At 36.3% G+C, this 26096-nt stretch overlaps 1 protein-coding gene and 3 pseudogenes across 1 annotated transcript; 2 read left to right on the top strand and 2 right to left on the bottom strand.

Moving 5' to 3' along the window:
• Positions 1-40: 40 nt before the first annotated feature.
• LOC120152797 lies at positions 41-3608 on the bottom strand (annotated as a pseudogene).
• Positions 3609-15079: 11471 nt separating this feature from the next.
• LOC120153887 lies at positions 15080-15364 on the top strand. Its single transcript, XM_039165754.1, has one exon. The coding sequence runs from the start codon at positions 15081-15083 to the stop codon at positions 15354-15356; it is 276 nt and encodes a 91-aa protein (XP_039021685.1). The 5' UTR covers position 15080; the 3' UTR covers positions 15357-15364.
• Positions 15365-15583: 219 nt separating this feature from the next.
• On the bottom strand, positions 15584-16875 carry LOC120152807 (annotated as a pseudogene).
• A 1352-nt stretch (positions 16876-18227) lies between these two features.
• LOC120152817 lies at positions 18228-24389 on the top strand (annotated as a pseudogene).
• The last annotated feature ends 1707 nt before the right edge of the window (positions 24390-26096 follow it).

Here is a 26096-nt window from a genome sequence, read left to right on the forward strand (position 1 = left end):
AAGATGCCAAAATATATGTTAATAACTCTTATTGAAAATATTTCAAGGCATTCTGTATATTTATTGCTTTTAGCTCATGTCATCAACATTTGAGTTCGATGTCTGAACTTAGGCTTAAAAGACACGCTGAAAGATCCACTACACCTGTAGCTTCCCTGACCTGACCTTAGTTAGAGTTCATCAAGGAGTACAGGCTCGTTTATCACTTGATTCACAACAATCCCCATTTCATGCGAGGTAAAACCATCATCTTTCACGTAAAACAGATGCAACACTTTGCTCATGTTCCAGAACAACTCCTTGCACTCTCTCGGACGATGCTACCGTCTCGCTGCAACACTAATCGATGCAGTTCTCCTCCTCCCCTCGATTAAATGCTTCATTTCTCGAGTTACATCATCTTTGGTTACGGAATTGGTCCCGTGAATTATGTGTAAAGAACTGCATTCGTTTTCCCTCCATTGATTCCCTCTGCAACCACATCAGAGATTGAGTACAAAATAGTTCCAAACTTCCATTCGAATGAGACGAGCCGTGTTGAGAGAAGCCATACCTTAAAGCTATGAATATCATTGAGAAGACGGCCGCAAGTGCTTACGTGCTTATATAGAAGATTATACTCGTGGCTCTTAACCACATCCTCGAAATTCTAGGCCCGATGAAATAGAGAGCCAGGAGGATGATCGGTCCCAAGGCAAATGAAACATAACCATTCGTCATGTATCATTCACAGTTGGGGTAACCATCTGCTTTAACCACTGAGCTTCCTGCCACATAGATTGAAGCAAATCCAGCCACTGCAACATAACAGTTGTCCGTATAAGCTCCCGTCTGATACAGATTTTCTTCAGTACTCGAATCTGATATGAAGAGTAAAAAAAGATTGCATCTTACAATCTCAGTAACATGAGTCTTCACGTTACGTCCTTGCCATGCGATAGCTTTCTCCCCAATATCAGAAATCGTACTGTGAAGTGCTGAAAATATGATTTCAACTTCCTCGGAACACATGGATGTGGTGTCTGAATCATGCCTGTTTCATTTTTTATAAGCAAAGTTACACACCACAAGTGATTAGATAAAAACGAGAACATACTTTTCAACCAATGGGAGGTTTAACAGTTCATCTTCAGAACCTCCGACATCGAAAAAGTCATCGACCACAGTAGTAAGCACGCCATTTTTAGCCCACGATATGCGAGCATCAGATAATTCAGGAGAGCACATGGTTGCAGCCGCAGAGAAGTAACAGTAAGCCAGTTTCTGCCTGGCAAACTTCAGCTTGTCCAATCGCATTTCTCGAACCCACCTGTTTCATACAAGGGGTATCATGCAATAATTTCGAAAGAACTTGTAAATGATGTCTAATATATTTACGGACAACGTTTACTCCCATGAGTCCGACCATGGACCACATGTAATGATATCTTATGTCTTAGTAAACAATTTTACCTCTCGTTGTTGAGCTCTTCCTGAATATTGAACGACAGACATTGAAGTTCTCCACTGCAAGTCTTAGGAAATCTTTGTTTCCGATACTCGAATAACTAACATGAAAAGAATATAAAATAGATGCAAATCAGGAACACATTATCATTATTTAAAGGAAACAAATACAAAGGGGTACCGGTATGAAGATTTAAGCATCCGTATATCATCTACAGCATAATTCACTATGTTCTCCTGTGTACTATGCGGTCCAAACTTGCGTAATGGGGAAACTCAAGAGCGTCATTCACCTGAAAATTTTAGATAGTGTCATTCTCCAGATAGTACAGTAAATCAAAAACGGAAAAGAAAAGAACTCGACGTTTCCATCAAAACTAATTGATTACCAATTCACACACAAAAAAGGAATACCTTCTGTATAATATTTTGTTTATTCTTATACGCATATGTAGAACTGTTCGATAATTCCCGTTTCAAGAAACGACTTGTCCCAGATCTGTTTCTCCAGGAATTGTTCATTTGGATGTATGACCATCTGTGAAGCCTTAAATAGCTCGACGACAGCATCCAAGTCTTCAAATATCCTCCAAGCGAACTGAAGAAACTCTCTTCATCAAATGCGGTTAAGGGTTCTACACCACAAGATAGACCGAAAAAAGACTTTTAACAATAAGGGTTCTACCCTTAATCATCCGACAGAAAAAAATCAATGTACCTGAGAAAACGTTAAACCATGTACACAGTATTTCGAAAGCCATTGCGCATGTGACCGGATCCAAGAATATCTCCTCCTCCCCCTGCAGCCAGCATCTGTTTGATGTTATCAATGAAGTTAAAGAGAAGTTTCTTTAATACATTCTTTTCACAGATTGAACATAGGACTCTGTCAACCTATTAAAACGAAACAACCTTCCAACACATTATCTATGTTACCCGGACGTAAGATCAATGTTGGATACAACTATGTGTCTAACATGACTATATTCAATTTTTCGAATCTCTAAACACGTAGCGTACAAATATTATATAAAGGTAGATCCGGGTAACATAGATTATATGCATTACCTACGTTTGTAAAATTACATTACCGATAGTTTCATCCAATACACTCATATTTGTTCCCTGAAATGATGACCAATTCCCAAACTTTTAACTAATGCTATGCTTGTTATTTGCCTAGTTGTTGATATCACATTATGACTAAATATGAAGAAACAGAAATGATTAAAAGTATACCTTCTGAGCTCCAAATCTCTTTTATGAAACAAAGCATCCATATCTGTTGATCTCAAAGGGAGGTTCAAATTCAATTCCTTAGCATATTCAACCATACCAGAAAATATGATATCAAATCCAATAGGTGTAAGTTGGTTTTCATCATAAACCGAACCAAAATGCGACTCGATAAACCGGAGTCCTGCCGAAGAAAACAACAATATCATCCCATGGAAACACTATTAGGAAAAAATTGGGCGATAGAATTAATGAAAACACACCCTTTGTCATCTGTTCTTCACCGACACGCCATCGTCTCAGCGCAAGGATGCCTGCCAGTGTGGAGGACAGCGTGTCTTTGGCCAACATCGGATGGGGAAAAGGACAAGCACCCCAAGAACCATCAGGGAGTTGATTATCCAGCAGCCAGTTTAAGCATGCAGGGAAACATGGGTTGTGTGGGGAAATCGGAGATGGGACCATTGCAACCCAAGCAGTGTCATAGGAAGAAACAGAAAGTTCAATCCGACCAAACATTTTCCTAATCCTGTATTTGGTATCCTCAAAGCACTGCATAATCAAGAGTACCATAATTCACAATCTCTTCTACAAATGTCGGAAAACAAAAGGGATAGATGTAAGAAGATAGATTGTTATTACCAAACCATTAGCACTGTTGGTGTCTGCCATTAACTTTGCTCCACCGTCCATAGGAACTGCTCAGGTGAAGATTAAGACAAGACAAGAAGTGTTAAAAGAAATACACGCACATACATAAACACTATATATGAAGCTGTAAAAAGGACCTGAGATGAAAGAATTGGAGCAGCTATGAGGGTGGAAGAGAGACATGCCAACAGTCTGCGTATACGAACGAAACAGAACACCTAAAACACTGTTGAAATGGGTAAAGGTAAGCCTTGTTACTTAAACCAACCAAAATGCAGAGGCCTTGGGCAAATTTGGTAAGGACGGAAGCCCTCACTAAATTATAATAATTTAGTATAAAATTGTTGCCCATTAGGCCTTGGCATATTTGGTAAAGACAGAAAATGCCCTCATTCTTCAGGTTTCAGGTTTATCTGACACACTAAATTATAATAATTTTTGAACGTTATAGTTTTATCTCCAAACTCATTTTAAATTACTCCTTGAACTTTGATATATTTCAATTTTATCTTCAAACTATGAACCTCATACTAAATTGATCTCTAAGCTTTTGATCATATATGTTTTAATGATGAAACTATATTATTATATGTTTGGAAAAAAATTAAAGTTAAACTATGGTGGAAACTAATTACATATATGGATGAATACGAGGATGAAATTAGAAGATTCAAAAGTTTGAGGATCAATTTAAAATGAATGTCATAGTTTAAAGAAAAAATTACAATGCTTAAAAATTTGAGGACTAATTTAGAATGAAATTCATAATTTAATGATGAAATTAAAATGTACAAAAATTTAAAAATTAACTTAAAATAAATATAATAAGTCAAAGAAGTGTGATGTAATTATTAATCTTGAGAAATCTCGAATTATTAGTTTATATATTATAAGTCAAAACTTTATTTAAAAAATTAGGTAAGCTAATCCCACTATTATAGACTGATGATTTGTTGAGTATTTCAATTATTAAAAATTATAAAATAATCATGTAATTATAAAATGTTATTTTGTTGAGTCTACTGATTATTAAAAGTTACAAAATGGTCATTCAACTATTAATATATTCCAAACTTATATTTTTCTATTAAAAAATGATGATCGTCTGAGCTAGACATTAATATGTTAATTGAGATGATAAAATTATATTTTAATGATGTCTACTGGCACTGTTGTTGCTTTCAAACACTGACTCGACTATATAATATTTTAAGCATTAGCTTGATGATATTATGTAAACTGAGGTTTGATCTAAAAAAATACAACTTAAACATTTATGCGATCAGATTTTATCATATTTCAATTAGCATGTTAACGTCCAACTTAAACGGTCGTCAGATTTTTAACGAAAAAGAATAAGTTTGGAACATATGAATAGTCAAGTGATTATTTTGTAACTTTTAATAGTCAAGAGACTCAACAAAGTAATACTCTATAATAATTCTAAAAAATACAATGCTAAAATAATTGAAGACTAATTTAGAATAAAAATTATAATTTGATGATGAAATTAAAATATTAAAAATTATAAATTAATTTAAAAAATCATAATTTCAAAATATGTATTACAATTATTAATCTTGACAAATCTCTTTTTCAAGCAAAAGTTTTTTTTTTTTTTTTGATTAATCCTGGAGTGATTACAAATAGAGATACATGTAAGATTTTAGGTTAGGTGGTGAACTTTTAAGATTTTAGGGATGAATGAACTTATAAAAGTTTTGGGAACGAAAACAGATTTTTAATTAAAAGTATATAGAAAAAATCTAAAATATATGATAATTTTAAAGTTTCATGTGGGCAAGTGGCCTCACTCTTTCCTCGGTCCATCTCTAAATACAAGGTAGTAGCAGTTCAAAAAAATTTTACAGTAATTGATAACTCACACATCGTACAAATGCAATTGCTTGAACCAAAAACTTTTAAGAAAAATAATATTTCCTTTAACTACTGAAATCACTTAACGATTTCAAGTATTTAATTATAGGGTAAAATACACAAATTGTCCACCGACTATAAAATACTATTTTATTAAGTCTCTTGGCTAGTAAAAGGTACAAAATGGTCCCCTAATTATAGTGAGTTGTTATACTGAGTCCATCGAATATTAAAAGGCATACAATGGTCACTCGACTAATCATTATATTTCATATTCGTCCTTTCCATTAAAAAATTAACATATGAGCTAAAAGCTAACATGTTAAATGAGATATGATAGTCATTTGACATTATGATATCAAATTTTATCATATCATAGTCAGTAGGTTAGCGTACAACTCAGACTGTCGTTAAAATTTTGACAGAAAAAGACGAGTTTAAAATATAATGAATATTCGGGTGTTCATTTTATAACTTCTAATAGTTGAGAGACTCAACAAAGTAACTTTATATAATCGAGAGATCATTTTATAACTTTTAATAGTCAAAAGATTTAATAAAATAATATCTTATAATCGGGGATCATTTATATAGTTTACCCTTAATTATACATCATAAGAGTCGAACTTTATTTAAAAAGTTAAGTAAGCTTTTTAATATTTTAATTACTAGAAATGAATTAGAACAGACACATCCATTGTCTAGTGGAATCTAGTGCTACGAGATACGAATATTTACGTCTTTTTTCCTTTTTTTTTCTTTTTTCTTATTATAAGTTTTGGAATTTTAGTTTTTATTTCTAAAATCTCTTTTAACGTATTTCAACTTTGGTCGTTTAAAATTTAAGGAATGATTTTAATGATAAAAAACATATTTTTTTTAAATAATTTATATTTAAGCAGTGTTATTTACTTATTTTTATATGCATGCGAGTTTAATTAAATCTATTTTTTAAATGATGTTTAACAGTATTTTTAATGTTAGATTTTATTTCACTTTTAAACACTATATTTTAAAGAGGTTGATTTGCATAATAATTTATAAGTGGATTTAATATTGATATTTCATTCCAGAAAAAAATAAAGAAATAGTTGATAATATTCTTTTATTTGGCTTAAATGCATCAAAGGCCCCTGAAGTTTCAAAAAAACTAATGCGGTCCCTATTGTTTTTTTTGGGAGATTTGGCCTCAAACTCGATAAAAGAACCCAATCAAACCCTTTGACCAACGAAACTCGTTGTTGACCACGGTCCCTGTTACGTCATGCTGACGTGGCACGTTATACTTGCCAGCTGCATCTGTTTGTTGCTGACTGCACGTTGAGTGGATTAAAATATGTTCATGTGGAAAGTTGGCAATAAAAAAATTGCAAACGTATCATTACAATTATAATTTGAATCAGAAAACCCCAAACCCATTGAATCTAATAGTCTCTTTCTTCTTTGAATCAAACCGAAAAAATCCTAAAAAAATAATCACGAGAGAAGCTTCTTCAAAAATATAATCTTGCATTTTGTTTATCCAAAACTGAATCGTCCATAAAAACATTTTCATCCCTGACAAAGTCATCTTCGTTTGAGTGGGTAAAACCTAATCGGAGAAACCATTTTAGCAAACTCTAAAACCCCCAGAATGATTCCTTTACAAACTTTAAAAAAACATGCATGACTCGTTCACAACTCTGGAAACTTAGAATCGAGACCCATTTTGTTTTGAGGACCCTGCAACAGAATCGGTAAGAATTTTTATTTACTTTGAGTGTTGCATTGTGAAAATCGTTTTACTACTGTTTTGTTTAACTTCTTCTTTTATTCTTGTTCTCGCATGTCAGCATTGTTGAAAGGGTATATGGTGAAAACCTTATTTTATTCTTGTTTTACTATTTACCATAATATGTGAAGACTAAAAAAGTTGTTGGTTTACCATACTTTTCTGATGTTTTGTTATTATTATTATATTGTTGTCTACTTGGTTTTACTATTTCGACAATAACATGTTGTGTTTGGCATTATTCTGATTCTGTTGGCCGAAATTTATTGATGTTCAATTTGGTTTCTGATTTTTCAAAAACATGTTGTGTTCGAATTAGATTTGTTATTATTCTGATTGATGATCCCATATGTGTCTTTATAGCATGTGAGGGTTTAATGTAATTCGGGGTGGATATGGTGCAGGTGCATTTATATTTTCTTTATAATTTTGTCTTTTAGCATGTGGTTCATGTGGATTCTTTTGTTTTATTGCTTTAAAGTTTTTTTTTGCCTTTTAAATTATGTCATGTGTTATTTATGATGATGATGGCTACTGTTTAATTGCATGGTTTGTACATATCACATGATAATGGCTAATGCTATCTTTTTTTATTGGTGATGTAGTACTATAGCTAGTGATATTTATGTGCTGCAATATTTTCATGGTGGTAGATTTAATACAAGTCTTAGATTTGAATATGTAAATGGATCAACTAAAAAAATTTGAAGTTGATCCAATGGTTATACATGTGGGATATACTAGGGAATGTAGAACTTTTGGGATATAGATCATAGAAATTTGTGTACTATATGGTACCTAATGTGAAGTTTGATTGTGATAGTTTGTTGTTGATTCACAATGATGATACATTTAGGCAGGTGATGAATTTACTGATCAAGAATGGTATTGTCGATATCTATATTGACTATAAAATTGATGTGGATGAAGAAGTTACTAAGACTGGTGTAGATGGGGTTGAGGTAAATTAAGTATTTTTTGGCTTGATAATGGTGATGTATCTGTTGGTGAAGATGAGTTAGAGGCAAATGAAGTACTTTCTGGGCATGCTAATGTAGATGGGTTTGTTGGTGAAAATGATTTAGAAGCAAACAGAGTGTCTGGGCATTCTGCTAATGAGGACGAGCTTGATGGTAAATCTGATGTTGAAGCTGTTATAGACGGGTCTAATGGTGAATATGAGTTTGAAGCTATTGTAGAGGATGTTGAATTAGGGGTTGTTGTTGCTATTGTTTTTGAGGAAATACTTAATGGTGAGCCAACTGTAGATACTGTTGAATTAGGGGCTACTACAAATGAAGAGGATGAAGAATGTTTCGTACAAAATATAGATTTAACATCTGATATGGATGATGAAGTTATAAACATCATACAAAATTGAAAGTGAGATGGAAAGTGGAGAGAAACAAGTTGAACTTTATGAAGACAGTGAAGAATATTTTGTTGAGGAAGATGAGTAAACAAAACATCTGCCAAGCTTTAGAGTAATGAAAGTGAGTATGTTGAGTCCTCTAACCCACACAAATATGGTGATAGTGATGACAATGGAGATATTTATGGGGCATATTCTAGGAATCGAATAGTATGACCTAAATATGATTTGAACTGTGACATCCCAAAATAGGAGCTAAGATGAGACTTGAAGACTGTTATAAATTCAAAGAGGCTGTAAGGAAATATTCTGTGGTAATATGTGTTAAATTGAGGTTTGTGCAAAATGAGAAAAAGAGGACAAGGTATGTTGTAATATCGGTTATCCTTGGAAAATATTTGCAAGTCATGACAATCGATTTAATTGCTATTTTGTGAAGACATATAATCCGGTGCATAAGTGTTGTAGGAGTAATAATCACACAATGTTATCTTGTAAGATGATTTAGAAGCACTTCAGAGATAGGATATTAATGGATCCAAAATTAAAGATATCGTCATTGGTGGAAATGTACAAAACAAAACTTGGGTGTTATGCAACATATAATATGTGTCAAAGAGCTAGATCAACCATTTTGAGGGAGATGCATGGTTCCTATGTTGAAGAGTTTGCTAGTCTTTAGAGGCGTGCTACAAAGTTGTTACACTCTAATCCTGGAGGTACAATAACAATTCAAGTGGATATAGATAATGATGGGGTGGCAAGATTTCGTATGATGTATGTTTGTTTACATGCATTGAAGCAGGGTTAGAAAGAATGTTACATGCCTTTTCTTGATGTTGATGGATGCTTTCTGAAATATGTTACGAAGGGCATAATGCTTGTGGTTGTTGGAAGAGACGAAAATAACCAGATGTTTCTGGTTGCATGGGATGTGGTGGAAGGGGAAAGAAAAGAATCATGGAAATGGTTCTTGCAGAAACTTATGTTAACCTAGAGCATCCTCAGGGCGAATGACTTACACTAATTTCATATATGCAAAAGGTTGAAGTTTATTGTTTTTGTTATTGTTTCGAATTGTTATTTTTTACCAATGCCTTACTAATCGATTTTTGTATTTATGTTTTGCAGGGCCTTATGTCAGCCTTAAGGGAATCGTTCCCCAAAGTAGAACACATGATGTGTGCAAGGCATATTTATACATCTTGGCATAAGAAATGGAAAATGATGGAAAGGAAAGTTCAGTTCTGGAACACGGTTAGAGCAATTTTTTGGAAGACTTTGACGAGCAATTGAAAAAATTAGAAGCTTTGGGGCTCAATTCCTCAAACGACTTATCAGAGACCCCGGTGGAGCATTGGTTGAAAACTTACTTTAAAGGGACTTGCAAATGTGATGTGGTGGATAATAAATTGGCCAAAGCTTTTAATGGGTGGATAGTGGAAGTAAGATGCAAGCCTATCATCAACATGCTTGAGAATATTAGAACCATGATCATGAGCAGGATGGATAATAAAAGGACTTGTGCATAAAAGTGGAGAAACAAAATCTCACCAAGAGCTCTTCAGAAGTAAGAAAAGAACATGACCATTTCCACTCAATATAGGCTATATGGAATTGTGATGGAGGGTTTGAGGTTATTCATTTGTATAACCAACATATGGTTGATTTAAAGAATTTGACATGCGCTTGTAGGGAATGGGAACTCAGTGGTATTCCCTATTGTCATGTCATATATGCAATGTATTACGACTCCAAATCACCTGAAGATTATGTATCTGAGTGGCACCGGAAGGAAAAATATGTAGCAAGTTACAAACATATCTTGCAACTCGTGAGGGAAAAATTATGGCTGAAGGATCTTCCTCCAATTATCCCTCCTGTAGTAAAGGACCAACCTGGAAGGCCCAAGAAAAATAGAATAAAAGATAAACACGAGCCCACAAAATTGGCATTCGATAAATATTTAAGATCAGGGCCTAAAATGGCATGTGGTCATTGTAAAACAATGGGTCATAACAAACAAAGTTGTCCACAAAAAACAACCAATGACGCTTCAAGTCATACTTGATTCACTTGTTTAATTGCATTTTCTTTAAATGTTTGCGATTGGAACTTGTGGAAATGATGTTGATGAAATATGTGAACATACCTACCTTTTATATTTATTTGCAGCCTGGACTTTTGAGCGAAAGAGTTTTGATAGCCTCTACTAGTACCCCAAAGAAGATTGGAGTTCATACTTCCCTGTTCTAGGATACATGGCAGGGTCCTAGATTGAATTGGAAAGAAAAGAAAGTTGTCAGTACTAGGCAACTTAACTATTTTGATGCCTCTCGAAAGCATTCTGGAATTCGAATGACACAATGAATGCCTGGTGGAACTGACTTTGCTTTTTGTTCGTAACGATCAAGTTAACTTTTGTAATTACTGGTCTTTTATTTTCTATGAAACAAGTTGGTTGGTTGATGGAACTTATATGATAGTCCAAACAATGCTTGTTATAACTGACTTTGATATGTTTGTATGAACTATTACCATATATATATATATTGGCAAGCTCAAGTTTTTTTGTAACTGCAACTGTAACATTTGTCCTTTAACTTTGAGATTAACTTCAAATACATTACACCTTAATGTAAACATCAAAAGTAATACACTACAAATGCAATAATCTAAAGTTTTAAGTAACTGCAATTGAAATATTTTTGCTTTAACTTCGAGATTAACTGCAAATACAATAAATCTTAATTTAAACATAAAAAGTAAAATACTACAAATGCAATAAGTCATAATCCTTAATCCATTCCAAAACTAAATTAGGGGTCGGTTAACAAACCAAATATCACTTATCAGAAGGCAATGAACCTAAATGCTTAAACATTTAACCCATAAGCACCAATACAAATCCTACACAAATTATCCAAGAAAATATTATCCCATTAATATACAAATTTCTCCTCCTCCTAAATTTCTGAGCATGATCAACTTCAAAATTTAATTGCTTTTGGACTGAATTCAACTGAAACTTCAACTGTCGAACATCTAAACGACCATTATATTGCATCATTTTTTCAACTCCTCGTTTTCTTTTCGTAGCTCGTAAATTAGGGACTTCACTCTTTCAGACATTTCTTTATCATACCATTTGAAGAAATTGCAATCTTAATTCTTGAAATTAGGGCAGCTAAAAAAATTTCTACGTGTATTTTTCCTCTTTCAAGTTGTCCACATAATGCATTTCAAACCACAATAAAAATACACAATATTTCCTTTATTTTCCGAAAAAAGACGACTGAATAGTGCTTCGATTGCTTTGAGTAGAGGAGCTCGCCGAATTTGTCATATTTTTCATAATAGTACTGAAATTTTTTAGATTATTTCATTCGAGGAAATGTTTCATTAAAGATCTCATCATTCGGGTACAAATATTATATGTAATATTTAAGAAAGGAAAAACAAATCTTGATAGATGAGAGGAGATTAATTTAGAGATGAAGGGAGTGTTTTTCTATTCAAAACTTAAAAGATAAGATGAGTAGAGGAAAAACTTACACCAATCTATCTTCAAAATAGACCAACACAACCAAGGATGATGTTGCTCTTCAAAAACACGATGGGGCGAGTGAATTTTAAAGAGGAAAGTAAAGATATTTAGGGTTTTTAATTCAATTAACGTTTACAATTTCTTTTATTGTCAACTTTCCACATCAGCATATTTTAATTCACTTAGCGTGCAGTCAACAACAAAAGGAGGCAGCTGGCAAGAATGATGTGCCACATCAGCACAACGTAACGGGGACCGTAGTCAATGACGGTTTCCGTTGGACAAAGGGTCTGATTGGTTTCTTTTATCGAGTTTGAGGGCCAAAATCTCTCAAACAAAAATAACAGGGGCTGCATTGATTTTTTTTGAAACTTCAAGGGCCTTTGATGATTTAAACCCTTTTATTTTTAAGATAAATATTTAAAGTTGGTAGCGAAAAAAATATTAACTATTTTTTTATTTGAGATTTTTAATCATTAATTTAAAAGTGATATATAGGTGGGTGGCGGGTCAATTCAAGATTATGTGTACTTGAAAAAACAATTATTTAAGGCTTTGTTTGTAACTGAGTTGCTATGCCTATGCTGCTGAGTGTACTTATTTTGTACGTCCGGCAGTTCATATAGAAACATATTGTTCAAATATTGCCATGTAGAACATATGATTGTAGACCATTGGAGATATATATAATGCGCACACACAGACATTCTATCACGGACGGACGAGTTTTATATTAGAAGTCATAAATTTAAATTTATAAAATTTTAGGATATTAAACTTAAATTTATCAATTTAGGAGGTGAAAATAAATTTTTAATAAAAATACATAGATAAAATTTAAAATATCATAATTTTAAATTATTATGAGGGACGAGAGTCCCGCCTAAGTCCATCGCTACACGTTATGGCCATGGGTGTAACATATAGCACACGAAAATTGAGAACATACCATACTATACGTATCGTGCAAAACAAACAAGAGAATTATGAATATGGAAATCCATCAACCTCATCACTAATTCCTGCCCCAACTTCGGATCATGCTTCCCGGAAAAAAGTACTCATTCATTCTCCGTTCATACCTATCCTTATTATAAATTATTTTAATGGTTGATTTGGTCTTTAAAATATATTATTTTTTATTAATAAATTAGACATATATTTTGTGTTGATATGATTATTGTTCATATGGTGAAAATATTATTTTATGGACGACATTCGGTTTTTTTTTCTAGACGAAAAACTATTAGTGTGTTCATGAAATGTACATGTGAAAGATAAGAAAAATTCAAGAAGAATGACAAGAAAGAGAATATTTTTATCCTAAAATATTACTCCATATTATATATTTTGAATGTTCGATAAAAGATCATTTACAATGTAATTTAAATGATAAATTATTCTTCTTATAAAATATGGATGGCTATGATTAATTCTCCAAATAAATCAATACAAAACAATAATGAGACTATGTTTCTGAAATGTTTGGTTGGCAGGAAATTAAATTAGAATCTAATTTCATATTCTGTTTGGTTCGCATACATGTCAGATGAATTTGATTTCAGTAATGTAAAATGACAGGATTGTCTTTCTTGTTTTTTTGCTTAATTTTAATTTGTTTTATAATTACATGTAGCAATATATTATAAAAAAATTAATTTTTTTTATTTTATGATTAATTATTCATTTCAATAAATTATAAAAATTATGCTAATAAACATCATAAGTTAAAATCATCCCAATTAGTGATAGTCATGGGTCAGGTTGGGTCGGGTTTTTGGTCCACCCGACCCGACCCGAGCACAAGGACCTCCATCTGTGACCCGACCCGACCCGACCCAAAATAATAAAAAATATTTTTATTCAATAAAAAATTATTTTTATTCAATAAAAATAGTGACTTAATTGGAAATATATATATATATAGGGGTATTATTGTAATTATTCATAAATATATAAGGCAAAATTATATATTTTTGGGTCGGATATTTTTCATCCTAAACCGAACCCGACCCGACTCGATATCACACTTAAAAAAATTGACCCGACCCGACAAAATAAAGTTCACCCGACCCGAAATAATAAAAAAAAATTATTTTTATTCAATAAAAACAGTGATTTAATGAAAAAAATTATATAGAGGGGTATTATTATAATTATTCCTAAATATATAAGGTAAAATTATATATATTTTCGGGTCGGATATTTTTCACCCTAAACCCGAACTCGACCCGACCCGAATATCACACTTAAAAAAATCGACCCGACCCGAATATATGAATTAGAAACCCGACCCGAACCGAAATAATAAAAAACTATTTTTATTCAATATATAAATAAGTTACCAAAAGATTTATGAGGGTAGCATGCTCTAATTTCAATTTCCCTCCAACAAGGGAATTAAATTCTATCCATTCTTGGATGGAATTCACTTTCCCTCATTTGATGGAAATTTAAAGTCATGAGGGATTCTAATTCCCTTGAAAAACTTGAACCAAACATGAGAAAATGGTGGAATTGGATTCTAATTCCTCCTAATTCCAAGGGATTCATGCCAACCAAACGCCACCTTAGTCTCACCTAAAATAATTTTATGATTTTAATATAAAATAAATGTCTAGGTTATACACATATTTTCAAATGCCTAAATTATCAACAAATTCGATATAAAGTAAAAAAAAAAACCTAAAATTGATAAAAACCTACAAATCCAAAATTTCGTTCGACCAAACTTTTTAGCATGTTGCTTATGTTTCCTTCCCACAAACAATGCTGCTGATTCACACGAACCAATGTATTTCATTGGTTAAAGGAATCGTTGTTGTTCTTATAGATTATGAGTTTGAACACCATTGACTGCAATATGATGATAAAGCGTTCATTGTAAAATAATTAAGATAATTTAAAACAGATACTACTTTATAATCAACTTAGCATAATTAAACAAAAAATTTTGATGATTGGGTTGGAATCACGTATTAAAATTCAAAAATTAAAAAAAATACTTTTAAAAGAAAAAATAAATAAAAAACGTTGTTGTTTGCCACACGCAGAGCTCATCACGTCACCGGAGACAAAAGAAGGTGGGCGGCAACCAATTCTTGTGATACCCAGCAACATAAAACTACTACCACCCAATCTAGTGGTTATAAATTCCCGACTGGTATTGCTCGCCATTTATGCAAAATTCGAAAGAGAGATCTGCTCGATCGGAGATGGAAAGCGAGAAGCAGATCAACGGCGTTAGCTTCTTCCAGATGCCGCTTCATTATCCCAGGTACACCGTGAAGGACTACATGGACATGCCGGAATGGAAGCTCGACAGGCTTCTGGCCGAATACGGCTTGTTTGCTGATGGTGATTTGGATTATAAGAGAGAGTTTGCCATGGGTGCTTTTCTTTGGCCTGATCATTTGCATGCTAAGCAGCAGCCTTTGCCTTATTATGGTTATTAAGCATCTTTTCATCGTATAAATCTATAGGTACAGATAGATATATCTGGGTGTTTTTGGACTCTTTCCATCTTCAATCCTGTGTGTTTTATGTCCTTTCAAGTTCCCTAAAATGTTACTGTAGCTGTGTTTTGGTTATAATTTTTTTAATATTTATTTTACAACTTTTATAATTATAATATTATTACAATAAAAGTGGATAAAACATAGCTCCAAAGGGCCAAATTTATTCTCTAAAAACAAAAACATGTTATGATCAAGGCATTTCCACTTGACCAGCAGCTTTGCTTTTGGGCAATACATATTTAGGATCAACCCTCTTCTTCATCACCACAAATGGCATATGTTTCTTCACCATGGGCGCTTCATCACCAATCTCCATGTCCTCTTCGGACATCCTTAAAGGCACAAACACTTGCACCACAGCACAGATTATGCTCGTACTCACCACGTTAACAACCACCACAAACAATATCCCAATCAACTGAACTCCTATCTGTCGGAGCCCGCCGTGTGTTCTCCCGTCCGCTAGTCCGTAAAATAGGCCGATGTAGTGGCCGGGGGCACCGTAGAACAACCCGTTGAGCTTCGGTACAGCAAAGATGCCGGAAAGTATGCCTCCCAGGCTGCCGGCGACGGCGTGAGTGTGAAGGACGGCCATGGTGCCGTCCACCTTTTGAAGCACTTCGGATCTTTTGTGAACGACCATCATGGTGAACCATGGAATTGAGCGGAAAGAAGCCCCCAATATCATTGCTGCCCATCCTTATACAACCCCTACATCATGCAATGTAATCTCCATGTTATATGTATATGTATGTGCATATATACATGTATATAATTGTGTGTAGTGGTTACCGGCATCTTATCCGGAATGAATAAGATGGTGATTCATTTTCCAGTAGGCGACGGTGAATCCAGCAACACCAGAAGACAAATGGATGACGTATCCACCCGAATAATCAATGATCCCCATCTTGGTAAGAAACCCATGTGGACTCCATATACTGAGCCGTGAAAGTATAAGAAAACGTCAGCCACAGCGGCACGAACATCATGCATGCATAAAAGTTCATCCGCCCCAACAACGCTCCGGCGATCAGAATCAGAGTGATCGCGGCGAAAATTCCCTGGAAATACACCATCATCTCGTTCGGATACTTCCCCAGAAACGGTTGTCCGATCAGGTACACACCGTCCAACACCACGTTCGGTTTCCCTCATAACGGAACCATCCTTTCCCCAAACGACAACCGGTAACCCGAAACCGCCCAACAGAAAACGACGCATGCAAAAGCGTAGAGCACCATGAAAGCAGTGTTCACCGCCCATATCTTCTTCACCGACCTCCGTAAAGAATGATTAGCCCTGGGATGCTTTGGAGGCCGACGAGTGTAGCTGCCGTGAGTTGCCAAGTATTGTCTCCTTTGTTCATCCAGTCCGGGCTGGCGTCATCGACGGCTAGATTAGGAGGGAGCGAAAACGAAGTTTCCATCTTCTTCCCCGCAAAAGTACCGACCATTTAATAGACGAAATGTTCTCTTTTTTCTGGGATTTATATAACCAGAGAATGAATCGTTTCGATGATGTCGATCAGCTGTCGATGCCATTGCTATAGTATCTTCATTGTCTTTTTCTAAAGCTTCATTACCATTAGCACTTTAGCAGCAGCTCGATATTCTATTGCATTTATCGAATTGTCCAAACTAGTGTGACGATTCAAAGTGAGCTTGGCATTGGATCGAATATAAAATTGGTGTTGTCTTCGACTGTATGATGAAGAAGCCTTGGATGATGAGATCAAAAGGTCAATGAAGTTCATTTTGTCTACATGTCGTTTCCTTTCAACGGGGAATGTACGTTTAGTTGGCAATGGCATTAGTTCTACCGTGCAAAGGGAATCAAACTCCAATAATAACTTCGGAAAATAGTGGATTACCATCATGCATTAGCGTTGGATAAAAAGTTTCAACTAATTGCACATTTGTTTAATTAGGAAATTCAATTCATAATTGATAAAGTGTCAAATAAATTTAGGTTAATGTATATTCATTTTATTATATCATCGGTTTTAGATTCTCTAAGAGCGTTGTCTTTTTTCCTACCCTCTAACTAAGATTAGGATTAGATTTATAATTTGTAAAAAAAAAATAACACATGAACTCATACATTAATTTAAAATTTGATAAATTATACTTATAACCACTTAATTACTATCACTATTCATTTTGATCATTGATTTTTAGTTTTATCAATTAGACCATTTTACTATTTAAGTGTTTTAATCAAACTTCTGGCCGTTAACATTTAATAGAAGAGATAAAATTACGGTTAACAAAATTGGTATAATTACACATCCAATCTTAAACCGCTTTTGTTCACTTTTGGTCTTTTATTTAATTACACAAAAATTATCATTTTTGTTTCAATTTTATTTATTTTCGGTCGTTGACTTTGAAAAAAAATTCTTCAATCGCTTATATTATCGATTTGTTAAATGTTGCTCACTTATGTTATCAAATACTACATTTTGGTCATTGAATAGATAACTCGTTAGTTTGTTGACATAACACGTTAATAAAAGGAGTTATTTTTAATTTGACTCATTAATTTTAGTATAATATTATTTTCTAAAATCAATAAATCTAACCTAGACCTCTTTGACTTCCTTTAAAATTTATGGGTCAAATTAGTAAATTAAATTTAAAGTCAACTTTTTTTTACTAACGTATCACTTCACCAAAATAACAAGAATTGACGAATATTGATCAAAATATAACATTCGGTAATATAAAAGATTAAATTTGCATCAACTTGAACATTCAGAAATCTCAAATCAACAAAAATTATTTTCCAAAAATCCCAAATAGTTGGCAATCTCTAACCTTAATCCACACAATGGTAACGGACAGTCCCCAGCAGAAGAAAATCATCCTCCTAACCGCCGACGAGCAGGAATTCGAACCGGAAGAAGCCGTCGCGATGGAACTCGGCATCGTCAAGACGTTCTTCGAAGACAATTTGGACACCTGTGATGAGCCCGTACCACTCCCGAACGTCGAATCCAAATACCTCTAGAAGATCATCGAATACTGCAGGTGGCATTTGGATCGTGAAGCTCGCAAACCCCGGAAACCGCCGACGAACGTAGACTTTCTGTTACCAACTGACGCCAGACAGAATAGTGATTATCCTGTAGGCTAGCTCCGACAGACGATTCACAAGAGAAAATTCGCCCAAAAACCAGAGAAAAAGTCTCTAGGGTTTAATAAAATATTATAAAATCAAAACTTTCAAAAAGCAGTCCACAAGCCGGACTGTTATAGCAAAAAAATCGTCTTTATTCGAATTTTGCCAAAAATAGCAAAATCCCGAAAATCACTCTAAATTGAAATTAGAAATAAAATAAGCAATCTCCCAAAAATCCGGCCTAAATCGGATTTAAATTAACTTCCTAATTAACAATCGAAATATTACCATAAATAGTAAAAAATAACTAAATCTAGTGATTCGGAGGGGAAAACGGCAGAATTTGAGGTTGAAAAAAAGGCCACATGGAGCATAGCTATGTGGAGAGCGTGCGCGTCGAAAAGAGCTTTCCGGATTGGAGTCTTATGCGCGATTCTGACACCTGTAGCCAAAGTTATGGCCAAAAGACTGAAACATACTCAAAACGACCCCAATGAGGAACATGTCACAATCAATTCCCGCCTTTGCGCTGATCTGCCAACTCATGGTATCTCAGCGCCATCAACGTGCAATCTGACAGCTCAGCATCATCTGTCTCGGATCCCCCTGCATCAGTCACCCCGGGTTGGAAAGAACTCGTCCTCGAGTTCAGAGTAGTGTCATAAGGATCCACAAAACAATGACTCAGGTGCTTCACATTAAAGACATCAGAAGTCTTCAAGTGACTGGGAAGTCGCAACCTGTAAGCATTATCATTGATCTTCTGCACGACCTCACAAGGTCCAATCTTCTGATCCTTAAGCTTATTATACTCACCAACAGGAAAACGATCACGAGTTAATACAGCCCAAACAAAATCACCAACATCAAAAAGTACCTGACGACGATGATTGTCGACCCGAGTCTTGTACTTGGTATTGCTCTCATGAATGGTCTGTTTCACCTGCTCATGGATACCCCGAAGATACTTTGCCATCTCATCTGCTTTAGGACTGAAACGTCCTATACGTGGAATAGGGGCTAAGTCCAACACCCCGGATGGGTTCTGACCATAGACAATCTCAAATGGGCTTAAACCTGTGGTTCTGTTTTTTGATCTGTTGTAGGCAAATTCTGCCTGAGGCAATGCCAATCCCACTGCTTCGGCTTCGTTCCTGCCAAACACCTTAAAAGGTTCCCAAACTTCGGTTCACCACCTCAGTCTGGCCATCCGTCTGGGGGTGGTAGGCGCTACTGAAATTCAACTGCGTTCCCAGTTTCCCCCACAGGCTCTTCCAGAAATGACTGATGAACTTAGTATCACGATCTGAAGTGATGGATCGAGGAACACCATGTAAACGCACAATCTCCTTGAAATAGAGATGGGCAATCCGGTCAGCATCCATAGTCTTTCTGCAAGCTACAAAATGAGCCATCTTGGAAACCTGTCAACCACAACAAAGATAGAATCAGAGGCCCTTTGGGTGCGGGGTAAGCCTAGTACAAAATCCTTGCTGACATCGAACCAAGGAGCTTCAGGAACAGGTAAGGGAGTGTACAATCCCGCATTGGTGAGAACTCCCTTAGACCGCTGGCACACATAACAACGGTCCACATAATGGGCCACATCACTAGTCAACTTGGGCCAATAAAATTCAGAAGAGATAAGGGTCATGTCTTATCTCGGCCAAGTGTCCCTCATTATGGAGTTCACTTATAATTTGCTGCCTCAATGAACAATCTGGAATGCACAATTGTAATCCACGAAACAGATACCCATTATGCAAAACAAAATCATGACGGTGACCCTCAGTTACCTCCTGAAATATCCTTCCAAAGGAAGGATCAGCTGCATACATATCTGTGAACGTCTCAAATCCTGCAACTTTAGTACTCATGGTGGTGAGAAGTAAGGTACGACGGCTCAGGGCATCGCGACGCGGTTCAAACTCCCTGCTTGGTGCCTCAGCGTAAAAGTGAATTCTTGCAAGTATGCTACCCACTTGGCATGACGTCTACTCAGCTTGTGTTGGCCATTGATGTACTTCAAGGCCTCATGATCGGTAAACAGAATAAACTCCTTCTGTACTAGGTAGTGACGCCAATGCTTCAGGGACTGAACTATGGCATAGAACTCCAGATCATAAGTGGAATACTTTTTCTTTGATCCCGATAGCTTTTCACTGAAAAAAGCAACCGGACGACCTGCCTGACTCAGAACACCACCAATGCCAACGCCAGATGCATCACAATTTACCTCGAACACTTTGTCAAAATCTGGAAGTGCCAAAACTGGAGCCTCGATCATCTTCTGCTTGACCAGTTGAAAACTGGCCTCTGCCTCCTCAGACCACTGGAAATCACGCCCCTTGAGGCACTCTGTGATAGGGGCGATCAGAGTACTGAAATTTCTAATGAATCGACGGTAAAAAGACGCCAAGCCATGGAAACTTCGGATGTCATATAAGGTTCTTGGTCTGGGCCACTCCAAGACTGCATCTATCTTTGACTGATCTGCATGAACACCATCAGTAGATACAACAAAACCAAGAAAAGTCACAGAAGTAGTGAAGAAAGAACACTTCTTTTGATTGACAAACAAGCACTCCGTTTTCAGCATCTCAAAACAGCACGGAGGTGATCGAAGTGTGAAGTCCATGTCGGACTATAAACGAGGATATCATCGAAGTAAACTACAACAAATTTCCCCATAAAAGGTCGCAAGACCTGATGCATAAATCTCATGAATGTACTGGGCGCATTGGATAACCCAAAAGGCATGACCATCCACTCATACAACCCTTGTGGCGTTTTAAACGCCGTCTTCCACTCATCTCCAGGCCTTATTCTGATTTGGTGGTAACCGCTCTTAAGGTCAATTTTTGAGAAGATCTTAGAACCAGATAGCTGATCCAACATATCATCTAGACGGGGAATTGGAAACCGGTACTTCACTGTAATTCTGTTGATCGCTCGGCTGTCAACACACATACGCCAAGAACCATCTTTCTTTGGCACTAACAGAGCAGGGACTGCACATGGGCTCATACTCTCTCGGATATAGCCCCTCTCCAACAACTCTTCCACCTGTCGCTGCAACTCTTCGGCCTCCTTGGGACTGAGGCGATATGCTGGTCTATTTGGCAAACTTGACCCAGGAACAAGGTCAATTTGATGCTGAATATCCCTCATAGGTGGTAGTCCAGGAGGAAGATCCTCTGGCATCAAGTTAGAGAATTCTGCTAGCAGCTGCTGCACCTCTACTGGTAAATCTGTATCCACGTCTACTGCATTGTTCTCGCAAGGTAGCAAGGCATAGACCACGCCGCCATGCTCAATCTCATCTAAAAACTTGGACATAGAAAGCAGATTAGTATTATGGGTTACTGGGGTAGGAGTAAGTCCTTCCCGCCGGGGTGCCAACACAATCTTTTTTCCCTTGATACTAAGGGAATATGTATTCTTTCGTCCATCATGAATGACACTGCGATCATACTGTCAAGGTCGACCCAACAATATATGACACGTATCCATAGACACAACATCACACCAGGCATTATCAAAATATTTTCTACCAATTGAAAAAGACATGAGGCATCGCCTATCAACTGTTACCTCACTGTCTTTATTTAGCCATGACAACTTGTATGGCTTAGGATGACGATCCGTCTTCAACTGCAATTTCTGGACAACCTCCTCAGACACTACATTCTCACAACTGCCGCTGTCAATGATCATTTTGCAGACTTTATCTGCAACTGTGCAAGTCGTGTGGAAAATATTGGTTCTCAACCAATCGTCCCCTGAATCGCCCTTGGGGGTAAGTAGACTCTTACGAACGACCAGAGTCTCATGACCATCTCCATACAGCACATCATCAGTCTCATCATCGTCATACACGGGTTCGCCAATCTCCTCAGTCTCGTCTTCCACGTTTTCCTCAATCAACAAATTTTTGCCCTTTTTACTAGCAGTCTTCCTGCAATCAGTCGCCCTATGCCCTTGTTCACCACAATGAAAACATCTAATAGTAGGGTTAGAATTACCCTGCGGTGGCTGCTGAGCAGGACGGGACTCTTGAGGGCGAACTGGTCGACTGTTGTGATCGCTCCTGATCACTGGTCTCCTGTTTTGCTGTTTTTCAACAGCAAGTGCACGCTGGTATGCTTCCAAAATACTCCACAATGAATGAATGTTGAGGACATCTTGCAAGGGCTGGCGTAAACCCCCCAAATATCGCGCCAACATCTGCTCCTCCGTCTCAGATAAATCGTTCCGGGCGACCAATTGGTAAAACTCCTCCGTGTAATCATCGACTGATCGCGCGCCCTGCCTCAACGCATGAAGTCGCTGAAATAAGATTTGCGTGTAGCCGAAGGGAAGGAAGTGGCCCTTCATCTTCTTTTTCATCTTCTCCCAATCAGTGATCTTGGCTTTGCCCTGTCTTTCTCGTGAACGTCGTAACTGTTCCCACCACGCAGATGCTCTGCCCTTGAGTTTGATGGCGATCAGTTTCACTTTCACACGATCGGGGACTTCCTTATATTCAAAAATACGCTCCACTTCATTAATCCAATCCACGAATCCCTCGGCCTGTAATGTACCAGAAAACTCAGGGAGATCGACCCGAAAACCGAGGTCTCCATGACGCTCCTCCCGACCACGGTGCTCCCGGAATCCTGCGCCCCGGAATCCTGCGCGATTGTGATATGGGTTTTCGAAAGTGGAATTGGTATCGTGATCAGAGGCCTCACGATCCTCGAAATCCTGCACCGCCAGGCGCTGGGTTAATTCTGCGACTTGCCTCTGCAAATCCGCAATCATCACATCCTGAACGCTGCGATCACGGCGTTGGGCTTCCTCATTCGGAACCTGCTCACGACGACCACGACCTCCAGCCATTGAAACTGGTGAAATTTCCCAAGAAGATGTTGAAGCTCTGATACCAACTGACGCCAGACAGAATAGTGATTATCCTGTAGGTTAGCTCCGACAGGCGATTCACAAGAGAAAATTCGCCCAAAAACCAGAGAAAAAGTCTCTAGGGTTTAATAAAAATATTATAAAATCAAAACTGTCAAAAAGCAGTCCACAAGCCGGACTGTTATAGCAAAAAAATCGTCTTTATTCGAATTTTGCCAAAAATAGCAAAATCCCGAAAATCACTCTAAATTGAAATTAGAAATAAAATAAGCAATCTCCCAAAAATCCGGCCTAAATCGGATTTAAATTGACTTCCTAATTAACAATCGAAATATTACCATAAATAGTAAAAAATAACTAAATCTAGTGATTCGGAGGGGAAAACGGCAGAATTTGAGGTTGAAAAAAAAGGCCACATGGAGCACAGCTCAATGTGGAGAACGTGCGCGTCGAAAAGAGCTTTCCGGATTGGAGTCTTATGCGCGATTCTAACACCTGTAGCCAAAGTTATGGCCAAAAGACTGAAACATACTCAAAACGACCCCAATGAGGAACATGTCACAATCAATTCCCGCCTTTGCGCTGATCTGCCAACTCATGGTATCTCAGCGTCATCAACGTGCAATCTGACAGCTCAGCATCATCTGTCTCGGATCCCCCTGCATCAAAAGACGAGGTAGCCAAGGCGTTCGATCAAGAGTTTTTCAATGCGCTAGACAACGAGGGAGTGCGGGAGATGATGGTGGCGGCCAATTATCTGGACGCGAAAGAACTGTTGGAGATGCTACTGCAAGCGCGTGGCGGATAAGATCAAGAACAAGAGCGTGGAGTACGTACGGAGGTTTTTCGGGGGCGGAGAACGATTATACGGCGGAGGAAGAGGCTGAGTTTCGGAAACGTTATGAATGGGCCTTCGAAGACGTGGATCCTGACGATGATATCTGATGGATTTTGGATGATGGCCATTGAACTTTATGTTGTCTAGCACTATTAAGTACAATGATTATGATCGGTTGCTTTCAACAAGGCACCGTATATCCATATGTTGGCTGTTTGGGGTAAAATAAATTGGTTTTTCTCTTTAGTTAATTAGCTAATGCATTGAATAATACACAACATTGTCCAATGAAAGTCCTTAAAATTTCCTTTTTCGTTTTGAACAATTTCTTTCTGTAACTTCAGACATTCATGCACAAATGGCTCCTTCTCGACGAAATCCACATAAAAAATTTGTTTGTTCTTTTTGATCCACAGCTTCCAACAAATAGTCGCAAACAATATGTTCCACTCGTTATTGATCATACTGAATCTCTTCCTATTTCGCAGATTATTCGTCAACTATTTCTTTTTTGTGGTAGTTTATGTTCTAAAGACTCTCAATCATATGATATTGAACGTTTAAATACCTTAAAATCTTTGATGCTCGAATCTAGAACATCTAATAATAATCATCCTTTTAACTACCGAAATCGTTTAGTTCATACCCCGTCTCCCACTCTTTCAAAGGTAACCAGAGAAAATGGTGGATATTCTATGGTTTAATAAAGGTCCCCCCACACCGATCTAGCTGACTCACATGTTCATAAAACATGGTTTACGTCTTCAACGTCTTTGCTGCAGATTTGACGATTTCATCGGTCACCATATGTTTACGTGCACGTTCAACCACCTCTTACGGAGTACGAGCCAAAGAAACACATATTCTTTATGGTATTTCGACCTTCCAAACGAAACTCCAACAATCCTCCTTAGTAGCATTTTCATCCACGGGCCTAAAATTTTAGGTTAGCGTTGAACTTATAAAATTATAAAAAAGATAAAAATAGGTTTTCAATAGAAATTACATAAATTTAAAATATAAGATAATTTTAAAATTTTAGGAGGGTGATTGCCCCGCTCACCCTCACTTTGGTCCATTCCTGCCATATACGTTGACCTTATCTAGTGATGGTCAAAATACCTTAACATGATGGATTTTAATATTATACGAGTGAATAAAAATATTTTTATAATAATAATTACTATATATTTTTTTATTAAAAAAAAGTTAAGGTGATTACAAAGTAGTATATGTTCTAACTACTCTCAATCATTTGACAATAAACTTTCAATCACGCTAGTGGCGGACGCACGTTCATGTTTGTGACGTTTTTTCCTTTAAAAATTTCAAAGCTCTGGACGGGGCAAGACGGGTTATATAACATATAACTTCGGGTCGGGCCAGGTCAAGTTTAAGGTGAAAAATTACTGACCCGACCCAACCCTATTAATTTTTACACACACACATATATATATATATAATATTTTAAGAATTTGTATTTTTATATTATTTAATTATTAAAAATATAAAAATATTATAAATATATTAATTTAATAATATATAAATAATTATAAATATATTATTATAAAATATATTATTTTAATTATTTTAAAATATTAATATATTCAGATTGAGATCAAATTTTAGTTTAAAAATCATACGGACTCAAAATGGAAAAAACTTAAAATTCATCAACCAGATCAAGTTTTATATATATATTCAGGTCGGGGCGGGAAAAAAACCGCCAGTGCCAATCCCTAAGTCCGTATCAAACGATCCTTCTTTTCATCCCATCTCATACCAATAAATATGAAAATTTTAATGAGTGGCAT

This window comes from Hibiscus syriacus, unplaced genomic scaffold, assembly GCF_006381635.1.
Source record: "Hibiscus syriacus cultivar Baekdansim isolate YM2019G1 unplaced genomic scaffold, ASM638163v2 tig00002840_pilon, whole genome shotgun sequence".
Lineage (NCBI taxonomy): Eukaryota > Viridiplantae > Streptophyta > Magnoliopsida > Malvales > Malvaceae > Hibiscus > Hibiscus syriacus.